At 38.3% G+C, this 24,130-nt stretch overlaps 1 protein-coding gene across 1 annotated transcript in view; it reads left to right on the forward strand.

The window, feature by feature from the left end:
* CERKL (CERK like autophagy regulator) overlaps positions 1–24,130 on the forward strand; it is a 109,651-nt gene that overhangs the window by 70,132 nt on the left and 15,389 nt on the right. The window contains exons 3-4 of the mRNA XM_073881760.1: positions 10,014–10,145; positions 18,394–18,457. Of these exons, the coding sequence (XP_073737861.1) occupies positions 10,014–10,145; positions 18,394–18,457 (196 nt within the window). The remainder of the gene's footprint in view (positions 1–10,013; positions 10,146–18,393; positions 18,458–24,130) is intronic.

Raw genomic sequence — 24,130 nt, forward strand, 5'->3', positions numbered from 1 at the left:
TGGCCTTCATGCAGAGATGGGGGAAATATGTGGGTTTAAAAACAAGTACTTATGCTCACTAAGACTGATTTGACTCCTATTATTACTGAGTACTCTACCTGCAAACAGATCAGCCCTGAGCCTGGATATGGTTCTGCATCTTAGAGCAACTGGTTAACCATTTGGTGGCAGGTTGATTACATTGGTGTTCCTCCATTGTGGAAAGTTAGTAGTTAGGCCTCATTGCTATGAATGTTTACTTTAGATTGGAATTTCCCATCCACCCTGTTACAACACTACCATCTGTAACCCTACTAAATACCTTGTTCAATGAATTTACATTCTGTACTACTTTTGATCAAGGGACTCGGTTATATCAAAGAAGTGAGGCAATTGGCTGATGAATCATGGGATTTGCTGGTCTTACCATGTTTCCTGTTGTATTACATTATATTCTACCCAGAAGACAAAGTTTTGTGAAAGTGGTTTTTAGTTCCATAAACAGAATATATGGGTCTGCAAACCAAGTAGAGAAGATATGTGTTACCTCTTAACTTCACTGCCAGTGACCCACTCATAAAATTTTTGTTTCCTGCCCCTATAACTCTGAACTCTGCTGATTTAGAGGTATTAGTATGAGGGAAGAATACTTTCATATGGGAATGTGACAATGGTTCAATTGAATTGGACATTGAGAATTACCTGGCTACATTATTGAACCATATGACTGAACCGACAAATGGAAAAAAAATAATAATGAAGTTGCTATGCTGGCAAAGGTGATCAGTTCTAATTATCAGGGAGAAATAGTGTTGCTACTAGTACTCATAAGAGGACAGTATCTCTTCTATCTCTATCACTGGGCTGCCTCCTTGGAGAAGGATGAAGTGAATAAGTCCATTCTCTAGGAAAGTGAAAATGGCCAAACTGACTCTAGAATACATAGAAAATCTAAACAGACCAATTACCACCAAGGTAACATTTTTTTGGGGGGGTACTCCTTAAAAAAACAAACAGAAAAACATTGACTCTGATATTTTCACAGAGGTCTCTACCATACCTTTAAGGAACAGGAAACTTCGATTCAATAGTTTATTGGGGAGCATAGGGGAAAAAAAAAAAAAGGAAAACTCCCAGATTGTATTTATAGAGCTTACCTGAAATTGATATCAACATCTGATGATGCAAATCCAAAAAATGGAAAATTATAGATTGGTCTACTTGTGTATGAATGACAACTTTTAATTAAAAAAAGCAACTTTTAATAAAAAAAGAATAGATGGGTATGTTCTCAACATCCTAAAATATCTCATTTTAAAGCCTACATGGAGAAACTTGAGGTATTCTCATTAATCTCATTAAATTCAAAATATGGCACTGACATATGAATTGATCAGTAGACTTCAGACTAAATGGTTCAGAAGAAATCCAAACACATTCAGAAATTTAATATATCTAAAGGTGGTATTTGAAATGTGTGAGAGAAATATTACCAAATGGATGATGTTGGGACAGGTGGATAATCTGACAAAAGAGTGAAGTCAAATCCCAATTTTATACCTCTAGTAAAAGAAATTTTAGGGACACCTGGGTGGCTCAGTCGGTTAAGTGTCTGCCTTCGGCTCAGGTCATGGTCAGGGGTCCTGGGATGGAGCCTCGCATCAGGCTTCCTGCTCAGCGGGAGTCTGCTTCTTCCTCTGTCCCTCCCCCTGCTCACTCTCTCTTGCCCCCTTTAATAAATAAATAAAATATTTAAGAGATTATTTTAAAAAGACACTTTGGATATGCTTAAATGAAAATATGATATAGAGACCATAAAATTAAATAGAAGAAAAATATAGTGTTTTTTTTGGTCACAAAAGGGAACTATTAAATATGACATAAAACCCAGGAACCATAAAAAATAATAAATCTATAGGTGTGTAAAATGAAAACTGTCAGAAAAATCAAAAGGATCTTTCTCAGAGAAAATGGCATAAATAAAAATTGCAATGACACAGAAAAGTATTTATAACTCATAATAAACAAAAAATTTTTATATTTTAATGTTTTTAAATAAGGTTTTTAGTAGGCTATTTATTTAAAATTAACCTTACTTAAAAGGTTAATTTTCTTTTTTTTTTTCTCCTTCCAAGAGTGTGGTGATTTTTATTAAGAATAGCTTTGGTTCTAAGAATTCCACCCTCAATTCTGTAATACGGTCATTAAAAAACAATTATACAAAAGCAAATACAAAGTATTAAATTATAGCTTTATGAAGAAAATAAGTTAATGCTATAAACTGACAGTTCATAGAAGAATAAAAGTATCTCTTAAACATTCCAAGGTTTCTCAGCCTCATAAAAAGAAATATAAATTGAAATTAGCATGAGATACAGTATTTCTTCTCTCATATTGTCAAAGATCAAAAAGTTTGAAAACATTTTGAGTTTATAAGGGTATAAGAAAACAGATACTCAGTTCCTGGTGGAGTGTAAGTTGGTAGTAATAATAATAAATTGATTACTGACTGTGTGCCATGCACTTGCGAAGCACTTAAATTTGATGATTTAATCATCACAATTGCCTTTTGTAGGAAGTACTCTTATTATCCTCATATTACACATGAGGAAATTAAAAAACTGAGAAATTGGACAAATAACCCAAAGTCACACAGTTGGTAAGTGGAAGAGCCAAGACTTAAGATGAATTACTTTGACTCTAGCACCCACTTTTTGGGGGGTCACAACCTTGAACTGTTTCAACAGCAGGTAATTCAGGAATAGGATAAACTCTCAAGGGTGCATATCCTTTGATCCAGTAATTCTACTTCTGGAAGTTTGTCCTGCAGTTATATGCAAATAGATGCAAAATGACATTCATTTCAGTAAAGGAAGATTGGAAACAACCTAAATATACATCTCCAGGGAACTAATTACATTTTTAAAAATTTTTTATTTATTTGAAAGAGTGTACACACAAGCATGGGGAGCAACAGGCAGAGGGAGAGAGAGAAGCAGGCTCCCTGCTGAGCAAGGAGCCCGAAGCAGGGCTTGATCCCAGGACCCTGCTGAAGGAAGACGCTTAACCGACTGAGCCACCCAGGCGCCTCTCCAGGGGATTTAAATTGAGGTTCATCCATACAGAAATGCTAGTCAGCTTTAAATACAGTGAGAATCATACCTACATAGTGATATGAAATCCTCTGCAAAATACAGTAAAAGGAAAAAAAGCAAGATAGAGAATAGTGGGTAGGAATACTGCCATCTATTTAAAAAGCCAAAGAACAAATACATGCATTTTTATATATGCGTAGACTATTTCTGGAAGAATTCTTAAAGTAATACCAGTGGTTGTCCCCCAGGAGGGAAACTGGGTATCAAGGAATGAGCTGAAAACAGAGATTTTTAATTTTGTACCATGAAAATGTGTCTGTACAGAAGACAACAGAGCATGTGACTCTCAAATACAGAACATTTGCACTGAGATCACTTCGTGAAGAGTATAACTGAGTGCCTCGCACAGACTTGGGTGTAGATTTGAACACTGGCTGGTCTTCTGAAAGGGACAGGGGCTTTGGAGCTCTTCTGCTTCCAGGCAACATTACTCCTCCCCAGCTTCAGCACTGGCTGGAGGAAAGATAAGTTCTTAGAGCTCTATATGCTTGGGGCAAGACCCTACTCCCCACACCCTCACAAGGTTTCCAACCTCAACTGCTGCAAACTATTCTTTCATACCGTGTTACTCCCTAAGGCCCTTCATCAGTTGTACTGCCATTCCTTTAAGGCTCTCTCTCTACTCTCTAACCCAACACCATCCCCACTGTTCTTAACTCCAGACACTATTTTAGTTTGTCCTGTGGAATGAATAGTCCATCATTAGCGAAATCTCCTACATTTTCGACTACTTTCCCTCAAATTTCCCTTGCCTTCTTGCTTTAGTAGAGAGACCCAGCTCTCCCAGGAGTTTGTAGCTTCCCCTTACAGCCCTCTTGTCGTGGCTGTTTTCTCTGTCCTACATTTCAGACCACTGGTCCTGGGGGTGTTGTCAGTATCTTGATATGTTTCTTTCTTCTCTCTGCTATTTTGAGACCATTTTCTTTCCTCTCTCAAAAAATCCTCATTTTTGAAGCTCAGTCCATTAGACACTACTAGCTTAGTACTACTTGTGGTCCTGTGCAGACTACTGGTTCATTCTTCTTACTCTTTGAAGACATTAGTTTCTGTCTCGTAGTCATTCTCTACAACACTACTGCGGTCATAATTCTGTGTGCTTTTGTGCATGTTCTTTCCATATTTAGCTGCTTCTCCCTCAAAGATCTTGATCCTACACTCCATTCACCTCTCATAATCCTACTTTTAGGGAAGTGGTTCTTGAAGTGTGATCTCTGGACCAACATCATCAGCATCACCTGGAAACGTGTTATAAATATATTCTCAGACCCTAGATTACTGAGTCCAAAATTCCTGGATCTGGGACCCAGAAATCTGTGTTTTTAGAAGCCCTTCAGATGATTCTGATGAATATAACATTCATTGGGTTTTATTATTGTTATTACCAATAACTCAATCTCACTTTGAAGCATGTGGCTACCCTTCATGTGGCTATTGGCTTCTGTCTTTCTAACTTAATCGATCTACTCTCTCAACTCCTAAAATTTTTCACCCCCCTACCCGGAGACCTCAATTAATTGATTCTACCACTTTTTCACTTTTCTCTAGTTCTTAACCCTTCTTGTGTTGTCACTTTCCCCTTATCCAGCCATAATTTGACTGCTCTTTGACTATTGTCTTTCATATAACATATCTAAAGAGTAGACAGATCTTGTCAGCTCTACCTTCAACATATATCTGGAATCTAGCTTTTCTTATAATCTCCACTTTACTTAATCCAAGCACAGTCGTTTACCGCCTGGAATATTGCAACTGTTCTTACTTTGTCTGTTCTTGTACCTACAGCATCTGCTTTCCACACACAGGCTTGAGTGATCCATTTAACATCCAGGGTTATGTTGCTGTGCTGCTCAAAAATCACCATGCTTCTCCTCTCACTCAGAACAAAAGCCAAAGTCCTAAATGCCTGTGAGTGATCTGATTTTCCTTGTCCAGGAAGTCATATTTTCTTTTTTTTTTAAGATTTTTTTTATTTATTCGTTCGAGACACAGAGATACAGAGAGAGAGAGAGAGGGAGAGCATGAGCAGGGGGAGAAGCAGAGGGAGGGGGAGTAGCAGGCTCCCCGCTGAGCAGGGAGCCCGACGCGGGGCTTGATCCCAGGACCCTGGGATCATGACCTGAGCCAAAGGCAGACGCTTAACCATCTGAGCCACCCAGGCGCCCCAAGGAAGTCATATTTTCTACCTTTGTGTTCCTCCTCTCCCACTATGAGGTTTCATTCTACCTTTAGAACTTATTACCACTTAACATACTCTGAATTCTCCTAGTATTTCTGTCCCCTACCATTAAAATGAAAGCTTCATGAAGGCAGAAGCTTGCTTGTTCACTGATAGAGCCTCAGCTTCTAGAACCCTGCCTGGCAAATTAGTATGCATGCAGTTATTTGTGAATAAATGAATGGTTGCCATTACTGTCTATATGGCTGAAGGCTAACACTACCCTTTTATTCATTAATCATATATTTGATCATCTATTATATGCCCTACACTAAGAAGATAGAATATGGAGAAAAACCTGAGTTCCAAGTCTAATATATGAGTATAAATAATAAATAGATATAAAATTATAATAGTGTAAGAATCAAGATTGGAATGTGTATGGACCTGTAGGAACAAATGATTAGGGAGCAATGACCTAGCTAAGGTCGCAAAGCCAAGGAGCCCATAGAAATTGTTCCCAAGGAAGCGATGACTGAGGTGAGATCAAAACAAAGAATAAAGGTTACTTGGACAAAGTGGTTATGGTGGCAGCAAGCGTAGGTGGGCGGACAGAGCAGAGTTGGTGCAATGGCATTGTGGTAGAGGGAGCGTGGTATGTACAAAGGGCTGAATAAAGTAGAGAGGCTTGCGGAGGGAGCCTAAGAGAGGAGAGGTTGGAGACTTACTAATTATATCTCTTTATTCTACCCAGTGATGAACATCTTAAAAATATCTTGCTTTATTCAATAGAAATCCCCCTTCTGATCTCTAAATAGGTATCAAATTGCTATCTAATTTTTATATACTTAGACTCTAGCTTCATAATCATCAAATTAAGAGCACCCAAAAGGAAAAGATAAATGAGAAAATGAATACATGCTCTGGTGAAAAATTGGCTTTGTTGATTTACGTTTTAAAAGAGCTCAATTTATCAGGATGTCTAAGGAATGGAACATTCTGATTAATTTATTTAGTTTCTAATGCCATTATTGTAACTGAGGCTTAAGAATAAAATTGCTTAAATCTTTTTAGAAAATCTTGAATAGTTTTAGCTCTTTCCTGACTAAGGGGATTGTGTCACAAAGGTTGGATGGGACATGTAGCATACATGTATATTTAAAGGCTATAAGCCTTTATATGTATATTTAATACATATATACATGTATACTTAAAGGCTATAAGCCTTCAGCTATGACCTGCTTATCCTCATAAGCCCCAAATGACTGTTTCTTATTTCCAAAAATTTTTATTACCCAACAGTCATGATATAGGAAGAGGGGCAAATAAGTTTGTTTTCATGATAACATTTGAGGACTACCATTTGCTACCTAGACACTTTCCACGCTGGGACTGCCTCTGACTAAGTAATGAAGCAGGGTCTTTCAATAAATATGCCAGGTAAGGTAAACTTAATTTGGATATTTAATCTGAGTCTTGGTCTCTGAAGTTTAGAACAAGTTTCTTGTCTTTGTTGTGTTTCAGTGAAAGTGAGCCCTAGATTTATCTGCTTAGTCCTTCGTCGCTAAAGGATAGTAGTCCTATCCTTTATGGCAGTTTTTTACCTGACCCAGAATCATACATCGCATCAGTTGTCCTCTCTTCAGCCTCCTTTAATCGGGACTAGGTCCTCAACTTTCTTTGACAGTATGGCAGTTTGTAAGAGTTTAAGGCAGTTATTTTGAGAATACCCCCCTCAACTAGGGTCCATCGGAGTGTTTCATCATTGTTTGATCCACATTATGCACATTGGGCAGGTTACCACAGAAATGCTGTGTCCTCGGTGCTGTGTATCATGCATCACAAGGTATCTTGAGGCAAATGTGTCCATTTGTACATTAAGGTGATGGTCAACTCTGATCACTTGATTAAGGCAGTGTCTGCGAGATTTCCCATTGTAAACGTCCCCTTTACCCTTTGTAATGAGAACAACAAAGAGGGACAGAGTTTAAGAATAAGGAAATATTTTGTTCCCTGTCACTGATGGTTTTACCATCCATTGCTGATTCTTGCCTGAATGCACTATTAATGGGTGAAAATAGTGATTTTCTAACTCTGTCATTTCTTCCATATTTATTTTTTGTCATTCTATAAGACAGAGTTTTTCCTTCTCTCCCTTAGTATGATACAGTCTTTACTCCATTTCATATTGTCCCCGGTTTGGCAATAAGAGTTCCAAGATATTGGGTCTTTAATCTGTTTCTTTTTTTATGATATAAATGATACAAAAATAGTTAATAGAGGCACACAGAATAAAGTGGGAATGAGAAGCCAGAGAGGTGAATTCTGTTGGTGATTAGGGAAGTCTTTAGTGAGGAAGTGGTGTTGAAGTGAACTTTAAAAAAAGTGGCAGAATTTGGGACACCTGACTGGCTCAGTCTCTAGAGTATGCTGACTCTTGATCTTAGGGTTGTGAGTTCAAGCCCCATGTTGGGCACAGGGCCTACTTCATTAAAACAACAACAACAACAACAACAACAACAACAACAAAACAGAATTTTCACAGAAATGGTGGTAAGGTGGAATAGAAAGAAAAACTGTTTGAGGGGCACCTGGGTGGCTCAGCTGGTGAAGCATCTGCCTTCAGCTCAGGTCATGATCCCAGGGTCCTGGGATCAAGCCCTGCATCGGGCTCCCTGCTCAGTGGGGAGCCTGCTACTCCCTCTCCTCCCCGCTCATGCTCTCTCTTGCTATCTCTGTTGCTTTCTCTGTCTCTCTCTCAAATAAAATATTAAAAACAAAAAACTGTCTGAGAAAGAGAGCCTGGCATATCTGGTATTTGGCAGGTTATTCAGTAGTTCCAGAGCATGGTGGGGAAGCAGAAATGGAACAGAAAAACCTCTGCGCTGACTGAGCTTCCTGCTAGTCTCTGGTTAGAATTTCCTCTCCTGCCCTGCTCCTGCTGTCTGGCTAAGGGGGGGTGGGGTGGGGGTGAGAGGAGGTGTGAGGAAGGAGGGAATTCTAAGTAGTGAAAACCACAGGAGCCGAAAGCCCCGCTCAAATACTCCCTTTTCCTGATCCCTGGTGAGAGCTGACCAGCCTCTTTTCATACACTCCCAAGATGACTGGTGCCTCTCTGTTACCAAGTCTATTTTGTGCTGTTTCTATGTGTTGGATCCATCTTCCTCCTTTAAAACACAAGCCACATGTTAATCGCTTTGCTCCGGTACTCAGCACAAATGCTCAATAAATGTTTGTGGAATATACGTGAGAGAGGAAGAGGGGAGGATAGGTTGAGGTTGGTTGGGGAAGGGTTCTGAGTGTCATTTTAAGGGGTTCAGCCTCGGCCACAGGCAGTGGGGAGCTCTGGCAGCTCTTGGATGGTGCAGGCCCGATGGAGGTGTGATGTGGAGGTCAGGGAACTTGAAGAACAGTGAGATGCCAGGATGCAGCACAGGGGCCTGGGAGGAGCTGGAGCGCAACCGCCAGGAAGACAGAATGGAAGGCATGGAAACAGAGTTACCATCTCATGAATCTGGGCACTTGTCTGAATGGAGGAATCAGAAGAACAAAAGGAACTGAGCAAGGTGTTGAGATTTTTAAGGCTGGGTGATGAGACTGCCAGAGGCCTAATAACAAGCAAAATAACAAGCACAGGGACAAGGACAGAGGTTCTAGGCAGTTCCGCATGGTCCTATCTTTTTCTCATCCAGCACTCTCCCTGGATTCAAAACAGTGTGTGCTCTTGAAGGATGGTATTCTATCAAATATGATGAGAAATGAAATATTGTCTCTGCTTGAGGCAGAAAAACCGACGGTGGAATGGATTTTTTTCCATTTGGCTTTAGGAATGGTTTTATTCAAAGCAGATGCTAGTAACTATTTTTTTAACCTTGAAACGTGGCCCTATGACAGCAGCTTACCTTGAAAGAAATGGTTGTTAGCGTTCTTTTTGCTCCTCTGTCCCTCTTGCACCTTCGTAACAGAAAATTTGCTTTGCACCTGTTCCAACTGGGTTCTAAGTGATAAGCATCTTGCAAGCCCAGAAAATTGTAGTATCAAATCACAGCCCCAACTGTGAGGCAGCACTCTCATCGAATCCCCGCTGAGAGGCTTTCTTTCCCAATTCCCCAGGGAAGAATCCTTTCTCCCCTGGCCCCTTTTTCAGGCTGAACTTCAACCTAACCCTCTTTTTAGCCCCCAGCACGCATTGCTCTGGGTGCTGGCCCTGGCCCAGCCCTATGTACTCTGCTCCACCCTGGGCTCATCCGCAGCTCCGGCCTGGGTAGCCCTGGGGTCACTGGAGAGCCCAATTCTAATAATGAGGATATTTATCTTAGGAGAGGAAGTAAACCTTTCTGTTCTTTGCAGCTTATTGCTTTTTTTCCCCCCAGAAATAAATGTTAATGGAACAGTTGATATATTATCTATGGTTTGGTAAATATACATGAACATTGCCTAATAATATTCACAAAGTTGCTTTCATCCACATTTTCCTTCATAAATGAAATGCTTTGTTATAAGTCATGATTTAAGAGGGATATACCTATTTAACTGCTAGGAAAATGTAAATGTTTTAAAATACTGCCGTGTTTGGGAATACTCTTATAAGAATTTTAAATAAAAACAACAAATACTATTTAAATAGATGTATAACGTTCTAACTGGACTTAGTGTATGGTTTTAAAGGGAAAGGAAAAAATGCTGATGAAGATTGTATAACTTTGTCTTTGTTTTCCTCTTAGGTTTTTCAAATAGACCAAAGTCATTAAAAGTAATTCTCAACCCCCAAAGCCACAAAAAAGAAGCTACCCAGGTCTATTATGAGAAGGTTGAACCACTGTTGAGGATTGCAGGAATAAAGACTGATCTTACAAGTAAGTCATTTTCAGGATATAATTTTGCCATTAAAAAATCATACTTAAAGGGGCGCCTGGGTGGCTCAGTCGTTAACCCTCTGCCTTCGGCTCAGGTCATGATCCCAGGGCCCTGCTCCGCGGGAAGCCTGCTCCTCCCTCTCCCACTTCCCCCGCTTGTGTTCCTGCTCTCGCTATCTCCCTCTCTGTGTCAAATAAATAAATAAAATCTTTTTAAAAAAATCATACTTAAGGAAACAAAACAAGCTGTATTTGTTCTTAAGCCAAATTGAGGAAACTACCTGTAATCTCTAAAGCTTTTTTATGTGCTTCCATAACCTACTATAGCCAACTGCAGGATTATCACTTATTTTGTTTTCTTCATTGTGTTATTTTTATTAGAATGTCAGTATTTTCTTTAGACCCTTTTTCAGACTTTAAAAATTATTAGGAATCATTTCAAAGGGAGCTGTACATTTTTTGATATCTTCATTGAGATGTTGGCTATTTACACATTATTTCTGCAGTTTGACAAGCAATTGATTTTTGCTCACTTAAATGTTTGATGTCTTTCCATGGAAATCCTTCATTAGGTGGTTTTTGTTCTGACTCTGACCCCTGCTGGTTAGGTCAAAACTAAGCACATAACTGCTGGTTTAGATGAATTCAGAGAAGCCAGTAGCTTAAATTCATTGTCTTAAATAAGAAAGGTGCTTAGGTTTGTGCTGAGGAAAATAGAAATTTGCCAATGCTAAAGTTAATAGAAGATTACCAAAATCCTTTCCAGTTTTTTGAATTTGGTGACCAAATTCCTTTGTTTCCTTTGAGACTGATTTTTCCCATGGGGGGTAGACTGAGAAGGAAGGTTGGTGCTATCAAAAATCACAACCCCAGTTTGTCTGATTTTGTTCCTGTGTAGCTCACTAACACACAATGCAAATTTGTAGTAAATTTAAATGAAGAGTATTGCATAATAAGCCTGAGCTGAAGGCAGAGCCTTAACCTACTGAGCCACCCAAGCACCCCTAAAATTTTTTTCTTAACAAAAAGGTCAGCCACCCCAAAATTCATCTATTACAATGGAGGTTCAAGAGAAACTACCGTGAAAAATTCAGGAGGAATTTCTGACTAAAATAAAATTGTAGTGAGAAGTTAATCTTGTACCTTTGTGGCTTTTGGCTTACTTAGAGGTAATTTAAAAGGGAAAGAAACAATTCATATCTATCATTCCTCCCCACTGAAGATTTTCAAAGATTGGTGGGGGAAAAAAGTTTGAAATTCTTATTAGGATGAGACCATTAAAAGTTGAATAAACTTATTGGAAAACTTAATAACATGATTTTGTTTCATTGATTTTAATATCCAGGACAGTTTTATGTAGATACTACTATATATCTTTCAGTTGAGGAAATGCTTGTGGAATGCTTCGTGTTGAACACTACGCAGAATGCAAGATTAATAAGTTATACTACCTGCTCTTGTGTGGCTTTTAGTTTATTGGGAATTCAAATAAATATAATTGGGATGTATATACAAGAACTCTGGTATCTCAGAGGGTGATATTTTGATCAGAGGACTCAAAAGTATTTGAACTAGACCATTTTAGAGAGTCAGAGGCAAATGTGGTTTTCTGTGCATAAGCAGAATAGTAAGGGAAGGAAGGCAAGCTGGCAAACACATACGTGTGTGTGTGTGTGTGTGTGTGTGTAACCCATAATATCTTTGGAATTCTTTAATTTGCTCTGGCTTCCTCAGTTTTGACTTCATCTTAAATTTGATCCTTTCCATCATCATAAAATTGTTGCCAGTGGATTAGATCCTTCTTCATTCAAATCAAGTGGGATGGGGAGAGGTGTGTGTATGTGAGAGATCCAACATGTTTTAATACTGAGCAAGGATTAAAATTTTCTGTCAGTTTGTCTTACAATGTGTGCCCAATCTGGAGCAATCACTCTCTTAACTCTTAAGACCCTTCCCATGGGCTGGCAGTAGGACCCCCTTTTCCTGAAGGCTGAAAATACCTGAACTGAATCTGGGCTCTATTAGGGAGAAAATAAAAAAGGCCAAAGTGGCTTCTGGGAAGGCTCCCAACTATGTACACTAGAGGAAGTCTAAATCCAGATTCCGGACTGATGTTTATGCTGCACTCAGTAGTTTACTCATCATATGTTGATCCAAAGTTGGTGTCAATTTTTTATCATAGCTTTGTCATCTGTTTTAGCAGAGATGATTCTGCCAAGGGAATAGGGATTAGGAAGGAAGAGACAGAGCTTAGAAGAAAGACTGGTGCATGAAGAAACCTGATGGAAGGCAGAGGAAATGATAAGAATGTGCTTGCTTTCTTTTGTATTGAAGAGAAGAGTTTTATGTCCTAGGGCTTCTTCCCCCCCCCAAATTTGTAAATAGTTGAACAAAAAAACATTTCATAAGACAAATTTAGAATTTTCTTATATATTTGTGCAGAATGGCTAATTATTAGCTGCCTAACACTCCTCCTACAGGCAAAATTATAAAACTGCATCTTTTGCGTATAAAACCATTTTAGTATGTATATTAGCTAAATAATTTATATTTTAAAAGTTTGCTATTTTGTGCGAAGGACTGAACAAACATGTGGATACTTGAAAAGCTTTAGAATCTTCCTGCCTCTCTCACAGTGTAGTTCTGTAGTTTGAAACTACCTTGTATATCATGAAGTGCTGTAGAAAGATGGTCATAATGCTGTGCCTGTCTGTTTCATAAATTATGTAATAGATTCAATTTACACCTTGAAAGAAAAAATATATGAAAGAGTAAAACAGAAAGGTACATATTTTCTGCATGTCCAGTGTGACCATTATTTTAACATATCTTGTGTGCATTGCTGTGTCTAAATGGAATATAAATTACATAATAAATTCTACATGATGATAAATTCACTAGGAGATAGTGCTTAGATAAATGAGGCAGGATTTGAATAATTCTAGCTAGATATGTACATTTTAAAGGATTTTTTCTATCAGTTTCTTTTAAAAATGAATAGCAAAATTAATAGTTGGACTAAAAAATGGGTAGAGGATCTGAAAAGCCATTTTCCCAAAGAAGATATATAGATGGCCAACTAGGTGCATGAAAAGATGCTCAGCATCACTAATCACCAGGGAAATGCCAATCAAAACCACAGTGAAATATATTACCTCACATTTGTTGGAATGGCTATTATCAAAAAGACAAGTGTTGCTGAGGATGTGGAGAGAAGGGAACCCTTGTGCACTGTTGGTGGGAATGTAAGTTGGTGCAGCCACTGTGGAAAACAGTATGGAGGTTCCTCAAAAATTTAAAAATACCATATGATCCAGCAATTCCACTCTGGGTATTTATCCAAAGGAGAAAAAAAACACTAAGTCAAAAAGATAAAAGATAGCTGCACTCCCATGTTCATTGCAGCACTATTTACAATAGCCAAGACATGGAAGCAACCCAAGTGTCCATCAGTGGATGAATGGAAAAGAAAATGTGGTGTGTATATATATGTGTGTGTGTGTGTGTGTGTGTATGCACACACATAGACACACAATGGAATATTATCTGGTCATTAAAAAGAAGGAACTCTTGATGTTTGTAACAACATGAATGGACCTTGAGGGCATTTTGCTAAGTGAAATATGTGAAAGATAAATTACCATCTGATCTCACTTATATGTGGAATCGTAAAAAAAAAAACAAAAACAAACCCCCAACTGAACACATAGGTATAGAGAACAGATTATTGGTTGCCAGCAGGAGGTGGGGAACGGGAGAAATGAGTGTAGGGTGTCAGGAGGTATAAAATTCCAGCTTGAAAAAAAAAAAGAATCACCACATTAATAAAAATATACTTTTCCTTTTGGTTACTGCTGAAACCCTAACTGCTTCTGAATATAGATCAGCGAGCGTCTTTGAAATACTTGAGCTGAAGTTGCTTCCCAGTTCTGCTACCATCACCAGCACAGTATCTTATTTAATAATGGTATCAGAAAAACTTCTGGAAGAACTTAGAACGGAATTATTTTTTTCTAATAACTTGTTGGCATAGGAATCGAAAAAGAGCATGAATGGTAAGCCCAAGCTGGCCTTTGATACCATGTCTTTATCTTTCTCCCCATAAAGAGCAGACTTTAGGAATTACATTGTTGAAGGTATGAGAGTGTTTGAGAGATCATAGATTCATAAGATAATTCATAGAACAGTATGGTGAAAAAAGGCAACAGAGAAATCAATCTAGAAATAACTTTAGAGGGCATTGAGCTTAATTTCCCCCATGTGGTGGAGTGTAGGTGTGGCCCTACACTCATGGATGAACTCTCAGCCTTTGCTTGGGTACCCTATGTCAGTGTCTGCCATTACTGGATAATATTGCTAGTCATTCTTGAGTTTAGGGTCACTGCGCCTTATGCATATTAGAAAAGGCACCTTTTTTGTGCTAACATATAAAGGTGCCCTTCTTTCTGGGCTGATTCTGCCCAAGGCCACCAGCATGTTGAGTTAGGTATACTGGCTAGATTGCAAACGTATCTGCCCCTTTGGCCAAGTGCCTTTGTCTAAGGCATGAACTGCAGGCAGAACTTGTAAGTTGAGTTTTGCCTCCTTGTAATTTTTAGAGTCAATGTTCTCTTTTGTAGTAATACAAAATAAATGTCATATCTTGTGTATAAGAGTCATTAAAATATTTGAAACAGATAATATGTCTTTCCTTCATCTCTCTTGTTCATGATAGGCAATTCCATCTCCTTCAGTCAATTTTTTTTTTGTTAACAAAGCTGCTAGACCTTATCATACTCACCATCATTATCATGGTCAAAAACACTTCTCTGAATTTAGCCTTGTTCTCTGCCAACTCAGGGCTCATGGGAGTGCCTAGTCACCAGATAATTTTTTTTTAATTTTATTTATTTATTCATGAGAGAGAGAGAGAGAGAGAGAGAGAGAGAGAGAGAATGGCAGAGGGAGAAGCAGGCTCCCAAGGAGCAGGGAGCCCGATGCGGGACTCGATCCCAGGACCCTGGGATCATGACCTGAGCCGAAGGCAGACGCTTAACCATCTGAGCCACCCAGGCGCCCTCACCAGATAATTTTTACGTCCTATCTGGCCCTTGTGGAATTGTCAATAAAGTGGAGTTTGTTGTCACTTTTTTTTTTTCCTCCTTCTAGAGTCATGAGTTTAACTTATGACACTTTTACCAAATCTCCTCTTGGAATTTTTTTTTCTCTTTGGCTCTCTGTTTCTACTTAAAGCCTTCCCTCCCTGGAAATGCCTCTTGTTATTCCTGATCTTGCCCAGCAGAAAGCTAGGCAATTTGATAAAATTGAGTCACAAAAGATGCTGGTAGGCTGGGGCATTATTTCTTTCCAATTTTACCTGCACTTTAATAAAAATCTATAGAGTACCTGTTCATGCATCATATCCAGCTAAAGAGAGATTTCTGAGTGAAAGTTTCTTTTTGTTATTCCTTAAATAATTGTGGAGGTATATGGTGAATCCTGTTTGTAATACTCAGATGTCCCGGGGTTAGAGCTTTGTCTCTGGTGACAGTGAAGACTCATCAGTGGAGGTTATGTAGAAAAAGGATAGGATCAAATACGTGAGAAAATCATTCTGGGAGAGAGTAGGATAAATGTTGGAGGCAGACCGGGGCAGAGACTATTGTAATATCCACATTAAAAAAATATTAGTGGCTGGACCATGGACATTGGCTTGAGATGGGATACTGTAGCAACAAAGACCGAAACAACTGGTCTTGACCTTGGGTAGCAAGGAGGAGATGATGGAACACAAGGAACAATATATTTGAGAGGCAGTTTGAAGGTGGAAATGACAGATTCCATTTAGAGCTAAGTCAGAAGTACCTATAGGACAGGAGAGAAAATGCCATCTCGGTATCTTATCCCATTGTAGAATTTTATCACCAGACCAGGAAATGTTTCTTTAAGTCCAAGTCTCATCTGATTTTACTTCAGCCTGTTTCCTCATCAACATTCAGCATTAAGCTCAAGACATTACTTCCCTCCAATCTCGTTGTCTTGAGGAAGTAATACATAAATTGAAGGTTAGGGTGGGTGGGGGAATCCCAGCACTGAGAACTGAGTTCAAAGCCTTGCAAAGAATGGAATCTCCAAATTTCCTGAATAGAAGGGGCATAGGGTGTCATTCTCATCAGAAAAGGAAAGCAAGTGAAAGAAAAGACTAGTAACCTTTTGAAACTGCATTTGTCTAGCAGTCTACTCCATATGTTTATTTGGAATGGGATGATTTGAATCTGGCTCTTTGTGACTCCAGGGCCCATAATATTCTGTCTAAATACATCAGTTTCTTCTACTCTATCTGAATAGTAGTCCAGATTATTCTCTATCCTTTTTCCCCTATGTTATTTTTCTTTGTAATCACTTATTACTAATTCATACTGTGTATTCATGTTTTAAAATTAGTGTCTAGTTTCTGCCTCCAGAATATGAGCTCCCTGATGCCAAGGACTTCATTCCTATTGTTCATTTTCCTAATATATTGTCATCAAGTTTCTTTCATCTTTTCCTCTTTGTTCCAGGTCACTATATTTTTCTAACTTTTTCAGTGTTACTTTTAAAATTACTCTTCTTTGAGGTGCTGGGTGGCTCAGTCATTAAGCGTCTGCCTTCGGCTCAGGTCATGATCCCAGGGTCCTGGGATTGAGCCCCACTTCAGGCTCCCTGCTCAGCTGGGAGCCTGCTTCTCCCTCTCCCACTCCCCCTGCTTGTGTTCCCCCTCTCGCTGTGTCTCTCTCTGTCAAATAAATAAATCAAATCTTAAAAAAAAATTACTCTTCTTGGATAATTTGCATCAACATATCATCAAATTCCACCTGCAAGATCAAAGAAATAGAATATTATTTAAAATTTTTTCCTGAATAAAGATAGCATTTAGCCATAACCTAATTTTAAAGCTAATTTCATATTGAATTTGAAAAGCTTTACCAAAGTAAGCTTTAGCATAGAAGCAAGATTTGATAAACTGATTCTCAGCATAAATATTTCTTCATAATATCATTATTTTCAGTGTGTGTATGTATAACATTTTATTTTGTATTTTTAAGGTTGCAACTACTTGCTGAGGTTATAAATGATCAACACAACCATTTATGATAACCTTCCAAGTTTATTAATATTAATACTTTATCCTTAGTTTTCTCATAGCCTTCTTCTGATTAGAATTCAATACACAGAAGTTTTATTCATGTGAATGCTAACAACATTTGAATAAACTGGGGGAGAATTACAATGTAATGGTGCTGGATACAGAGTGATTCTTTTAGACACCAAGACTAATAATTCTTAACAATATCTAAAAACATTGTAGGAAAAGCTTGAACCATGCCGGCACCAGGGACAGACAGGCATGAAAGATTAATGTAATCTTGCATATAATGATGCACATTCTTACACAAAAAATCCATCTGCAATGTCATGTCAGTCCGCAGAAATCTTTGATGGGTGGATACAGCTGGGCTGTCTCTTCTGGCAGCGCTGCCCCAGAAAATGCTAAGTGTGGTTGGGATGCTTGGTGCCATCTGCAGTGTGCCAGTTTATCCTGTCTCCACTGGCATTTACAGTACTTTGTAGGGCATCACGACTGTAGAGACAGCGATAGGGAGTGACAGATTCATTTCCTCAGAGGATCCGGCTCTGGTGGGTCCGCGCCACCTTCCTCCGCGGCTTGGGGTCTGTTATCATTGGTGTTGGCTTTGCTTCGTTATTTTCCCATCCAGCTCCTTCTCTTTTTTGTCGAGCAGTTCCAGATACACATTCTTCTAGTATGTAAATCTTACACTAATCCTTCAACTAATTTATTCATGTAAGGTTGCCAAAATGATTTAACATTGACTCTTCGATGCCAGCTAATATGCCTTATTTTCAAAATACTGCTGCTCTTAGGCTTCTGATTTAAAGGAAATGTGTCTTCTTTATAATATCAGGAAGGGAACACTGAACAGACAGGCACCAAGATAAATGATCTAACTGCTGTGTGTGGGATAGCCCCACGTGACTTACGTAGTTGGAACAGATATATGACCCTCTTTTCCATAAAGCTATAAAACACATCAGGAAAGTAACCCTTAACCCTCTTTCCCATGATTAAAATATAAATATTCAAGGATGAATGTTATTTTATGACCTGACCATATGTTTATGATATTATTTTGCCAAACTAAGTGAAAGAGTGTAGATCATTGTTTAAAACTTTCACCTGTTTTTGTTTTTGGTTTTTGTTTTTAAATAGTAACAGAATATGAAGGGCATGCTTTGGCACTGCTGAAGGATTGTGAACTCCAGGAATTTGATGGGTAGGTTATATTATCAATCTGTATGTGTCACATGGCTTATGTTCTGAAATGTTTCATGAGTTTTTAGCCACATATTTGGGACTTATAAATATTTCAATATTTGTGGTGAATGTAATTAGACTATTGCATCCATATCTATGTAATAACAATTAATGATGACAATATGGCATGGTCCTCTACCTCTCAGGATCAGGCATAGGAGAACAAAAGGAGAAATCTATAAGTACTGGGAAATCAAAGAGGACCACGTTTTACTGACCTAATGTGCATATATTTGGATCTGTAGTCCTTAATTCTTGGCTTTAACCATGTATCTAGTAAAGCACTAATGGAAGGTCATATGGTATAACTGTATTGTGATCCTCTTTTGCAAATTTGTTGATAATGTTAATAGATACCCACTGGTTCATTTGGCTGTGATTGCGGGTAAATATTTTATACATACAAATATATTGGGGTGCCTGGGTGGCTCAGTCGGTTAAGCATTTGCCTTCAGCTCAGGTTATTATCTCAGGGTCCTGGGATCCAGCCCCATGTCAGGTGCCCTGCTCAGCGGGGAGTCTGCTTCTCCCTCTCCCTCTGTCCCTTACCCCCCGCTTTTGCACTCACTCTCTCTCTCTCTCTCAAATGAATAAATCTTTTAAAATATATAATTTTCAGTATAAATAAAAGATGCTAGGGGCGCCTGGGTGGCTCAATCATTAAGCGTCTGCCTTCAGCTCAGGTCATGGTCCCAGGGTCCTGGGATGGAGCCTCGCGTCAGGCTCCCTGCTCAGCGGGAAGCCTGCTTCTCCCTCTCCCACTCCCCCTGCTTGTGTTCCCTCTCTCGCTGTGTCTCTCTCTGTCAAAAAAATAAAATTTTTTAAAAAAGATGCTAATTTTAATTCTTTTATAATTTAGTGGCTACCAGTTAAGGGTGCTCTCCAGAGTAGGCATTGGAAACTGTCATTTGCTATACATTGCTGGAGTGTGTAGAAATTGTTCACTGTTATGCAGACATTAGAAATGAGGCAAGTGAACATACTTTAATCATTTTTTTAAAAAGTAGGCAAATCAATTTGCTAAAGTGGTGGATTGATGTGTTAGACAAAAACATTTTAGGGAAGATTTTTTACAAGGGTTGATTTTTCAGAGTTTTTTTTTTTTTTTTTTTTTTTTAAAAGGATTTTATTTGTTTGAGAGAGAGAGAATGAGAGACAGAGAGCACGAGAGGGAAGAGGGTCAGAGGGAGAAGCAGACTCCCCTCTGAGTAGGGACCCCGATGTGGGACTCGATCCCGGGACTCCAGAATCATGACTTGAGCCGAAGGCAGTTGCTTAACCAACTGAGCCACCCAGGTGCCCGATTTTTCAGAGTTTTAAAAGGTGGCAAAAATGTGAATTATCTGTGTCACATGGTGATGGGCAGGAAACAATATAATATCGGGAAGGACAGTTGTGTCTTTGAACGGTAGAGTTAAAGGCTTTGCTCTTCCCAAAGAACTATTAGAATATTTTAGGAAGGAAAGTGATGCAATCACAATGGGGCGTTCCCAGGGTTGTTTTTCCAGAGATGCTTAATATTTTTTGATAAGAAGCAATATTAGAGGATGAAGAAGAAAGTTTGATAAGTAAAACAAGACTTTTCAAAAAGAATTTGAGAGGAACAAATCTAGATGGCGCCATTATATGAATATTGAGGATGAAGAGTATGGGGTAGGAGATTACTTAAGAGCTTTATACTTAAAGCTAGACAGATTGACTAACAGGCTACGTTTGGCAAATTATCTTGCAAGTATACAATTTAAGAAAAGTAATTGGGGGAATCAATCAGCACCCACCAGCTACCGCTTTAATGTGCTGCATAGTCCTGAAACACAGCTTGTGAGTATCTAAGTGTGGCTGTATTGCAAATAAGTCCTTTCTTCAAAACATGATTATATAAATAATGAGGGTAACAGATATCAGAGATATTAGATCTGGTCTTGCCCATCAGCATTTTGGAAGTGTTCTGTCAAATGTGCTATGTACAAATAAATTCCATTGGTAATTATACTATGTAAGGATCAAGAAGAATTTTGCAGAGGAGCGCCTGGGTGGCTCAGTCAGTTAAGCCTCTGCCTTCAGCTCAGGTCATGGTCCCAGGGCCCTGGGATCGAGCCCCATATTGGGCTACCTGCTCAGCGGGGAGCCTGCTTCTCCCTCTACCTCTGCCCCTCCTCTCCGCTTGTGATTTCTCTCTCTCTCTCAAATAAATAAATAAATAAGATCTTTTAAAAAAATTTTGCCGAATGACAAAAGACTCAAGTGCAGGATAGTAATTTTTTTTTCTCTAACTGGATATACTCAATTCTGGTTTATTTCACATGGCAGGTGTTGTTATTTAACAGCGTGGCCCTAAAAGTTATGCAGATCTTTTAGTTATTATCCACATTTTTTTAACCACATGGTTTGACCTAACTACTCTATGATTTAAGTTTAGTGATTTAATGGTTTCTGAATTCCACAGCATGCTGATTTATTTAGGACTTATAATAATTTAAAATTTCTATTGAAAATCATCTATTTTCTAAGATTCCTTCAATATCTCACTTATTTTCATGGGCCTAGTTTTTCCACTGGGACTTGGGAAAACTTAGTAAAATGGTCATTTTAAGTCACTCCACTTAGAATTACATGGATTAGGTATATGAGGAGAAAAATGGAAACATAGTTTCTTTAGACACTTTAAGAGAACAATTCTTTGCATGAATTTTTTTAGATTCCACATATGTGGGAAATCATATTGTATTTATCTTTCTCTAACTTACTTCACTTAGTGTAATATTCTCTAGGTCCTTCCATGTTCTTGCAAATGGCAAGATAAAAGAACAGAGGGGTGGTTGCTGGAAAGGAGGAGGATTGGGGATGGGTGAGGGAGATAAGAGGTACGGACTTCCAGTTATAAATAAGTCAGGGGGATATAATGTACAGCATGAAGATTAGAGTCAATAACAGTGTATTGCATATTTGAAAGTTGCTAATAGAGATCCTGAAAATTCTCATCGCAAGAAAATAATTTTCTTGTAACTTTGTATGATGATGGCTGGTAATTAGACTTATTGTGAAGATCATTTGCAATGTACATAAATAACGAATCATTGTTATTAACCTGACACTCATAGAATGTTATATGTCAAATATATTTCAATTAAGAAGAAAGAACAATTCTCTAACAAGTGGAAGCATTTGAAAATGTAATGCACTCTGTTTGTGAGTTCCCTGTTTCTGAACTTGTTCAAAGAGTGGCTATTGGAGCACTTCTTGAGAAAGAGGTACAAATGATTTAAGGTGGGGATAAGCTACCCCCAAGATTCTATGGTCTTTTGATGAGAGAGGGGATTCCTTCAAGAACTTGAGCCTGAAGCATTTCTGCCTAATTCAAGTGAAGCTATTGATAGGGTGTGACTAGAAAATCAACTAAAGGTTTTTAGACACAGATCAAAGAGTTTAAGATCCAAGAAATATTCTGTGTATACTATTTAATAAAGCAAAATGGTTTGGTAAATAATGTTTAAGAAATGTTACTTGCTAAGATTTTGAAATTTTTTAACAAGTTACATATGTTTCTATGAAGACCCACTATGACAAAGCTAACAGGAACAAACACATCTATCAGTCCTCAAGACCGCTGTTGTGCATCTCCTGTGTATTCTAGCAAACACTCTGAGATCCGTCGCTCAAAATTGTGGGAGTGTCACTTTTTATTTGCCCCCTATTTTTACTATGCATGGAGAGAAAGTTTGTAAAGGCAAAGAAAAGAGTACTATCAGGTGCATAGACTTGAAGCAGCAACGGTTGAATTTACAAGTGTGAACGTGGTTAAGCTAATCTATAGTTCTTATGCAGTAATAAATATACTAATATTTTCCTATTTTGTTTCAGAGTTTTTATTTGAACTTGTTGAATTAGTTTTTCTCTTCTTTTTTAAATTTCACCATGAGCTAGACCCACACTGATTTAGACATTATTTGACTAACATTGACATTTGATCACATCGACCATGATATCTCTATACTAAGGTATTTTTTAAAAAGTACCTCTTTTCAGAAAAGAAAAAGTTTAAATCAAAACCTAGTAACCTATTAAACATCTCAAAGATGATACTGGTTTGTAGATGAAGATACACTCATTTAAAAATTATATAAAGAGAACTTTTATGAAGAGAAATAAGTTATCAGCCTCTGGTTATTCTTTTCCAGACAGAATCATTGTATTTGGGGTCATGGAAAGAAGGAGTTTACTTTTTCTGAAAATATAGGAGGTACCACATGCAAAGGATTAGTTACTAGGTTTATGTTTAGGGTAACTCTTAAGTGTGGTTAAATTAACACATTATAGAAGGTTATGGGTAGGTGTTTGCTTTGCCTTTTCTTGTAATGTCCAGACTCTTGTGATGTGTTTGCGTTAAGTATATCCCCGAGGTTGAGTAACTAGTATTCCTGGAGGTGATCTTAATGATATAGTAGTTATCAACATATTTTTTTCTTAACACATTTAATTCCACGTTGATTCTACTGGTAAACTGATTTTCAAAACAGTAAACCTCTCGTAAGGTGATTTTCATTAGGTTTCACGTATTAGGAAAGGATTATAATACATGGAATAGTAGTAGTGCAGTCTCTAAGGCTGAATTGTGATGTTTCAAATCTTTCTTCTGTTACTTATTATGTAATGACCTTGGAAAAGTTACTTAATCTTTCTGTGCCTTAGTTTCCTAATTTGAAATTGAAGGTAAAAGTATCTACTGCATATGGTTATTGTCCATATTAAATGTCCAAATTAAAGGAGTTAATACATGGAGGGTGCTGAGAACAGTACTTGGTACATAGTAATTATTCACTAAATGTTACTTTATTGTTGTAATTATCATTTGTTAAAGTTTCAAAATGTAACATAAAATGTGTTATGACAAAAATTCAAAGGCAGAGTATGTTCACAGAGGAGCCATCCTGTCAGTTCTAGCGATGAGTTAACATGTACAAGATGCTATAACTGGATGCAGGATCCCAGGGGTCAGATGCTGGCATACTAAATGGAAAAGTCAGGTTTATCTGTGCTAAGTTATATGTTTTGTTGGAGGACTTCATGTGCTCCTTTTAGATCACACACACCTCAACAGGTAGAAGGGGCATGAATCTCATAGTTATAATTAAGTTCATAGAATGTTGGCAAATTTCTGAGATCTTTGAAATCCTTAGACAAAGTTCACATCAAACCGTGGTTCCTCCCTTTATAAAGATGAGGCTAATGCCTACTTCATAGAATTCTGAGGATTCAATAGAACTAACATATTTTCTGACATAAAGTCAACCCTCAGTAGATAGAATCACCTTTTTTTTCTGAATCAGTGACCACATGATGAACCCCTAGAATACTTTCAGACATAAAATAATACCCCTAGCCAAAAATGACCTGGGTAATATCCCACGTCCTGGAGTCTCTGATAACTAGGGTGGACCTGGACCTGCCAGACTGTGTGCAGTCATAGGGCTGAACCTCAGCTATGGGCAGGGGCTGGAAGGCTGAGAGCGAGGTGTGGGGGAGTTGATGAACCCTCAGGCTCTGGATTCATCAACGTCTAGAGCTTCTTAAACTTAAGGAACCATTTAAAATCTGGTGACCAGGGCACCTGGGTGGTGCAGTCAGTTGAGTG

This window comes from Callorhinus ursinus, unplaced genomic scaffold (genome assembly GCF_003265705.2).
Source record: "Callorhinus ursinus isolate GAN/ISIS: 27379988/994484 unplaced genomic scaffold, GSC_fseal_2.0 scaffold2, whole genome shotgun sequence".
In the NCBI taxonomy this organism is placed as follows: domain Eukaryota; kingdom Metazoa; phylum Chordata; class Mammalia; order Carnivora; family Otariidae; genus Callorhinus; species Callorhinus ursinus.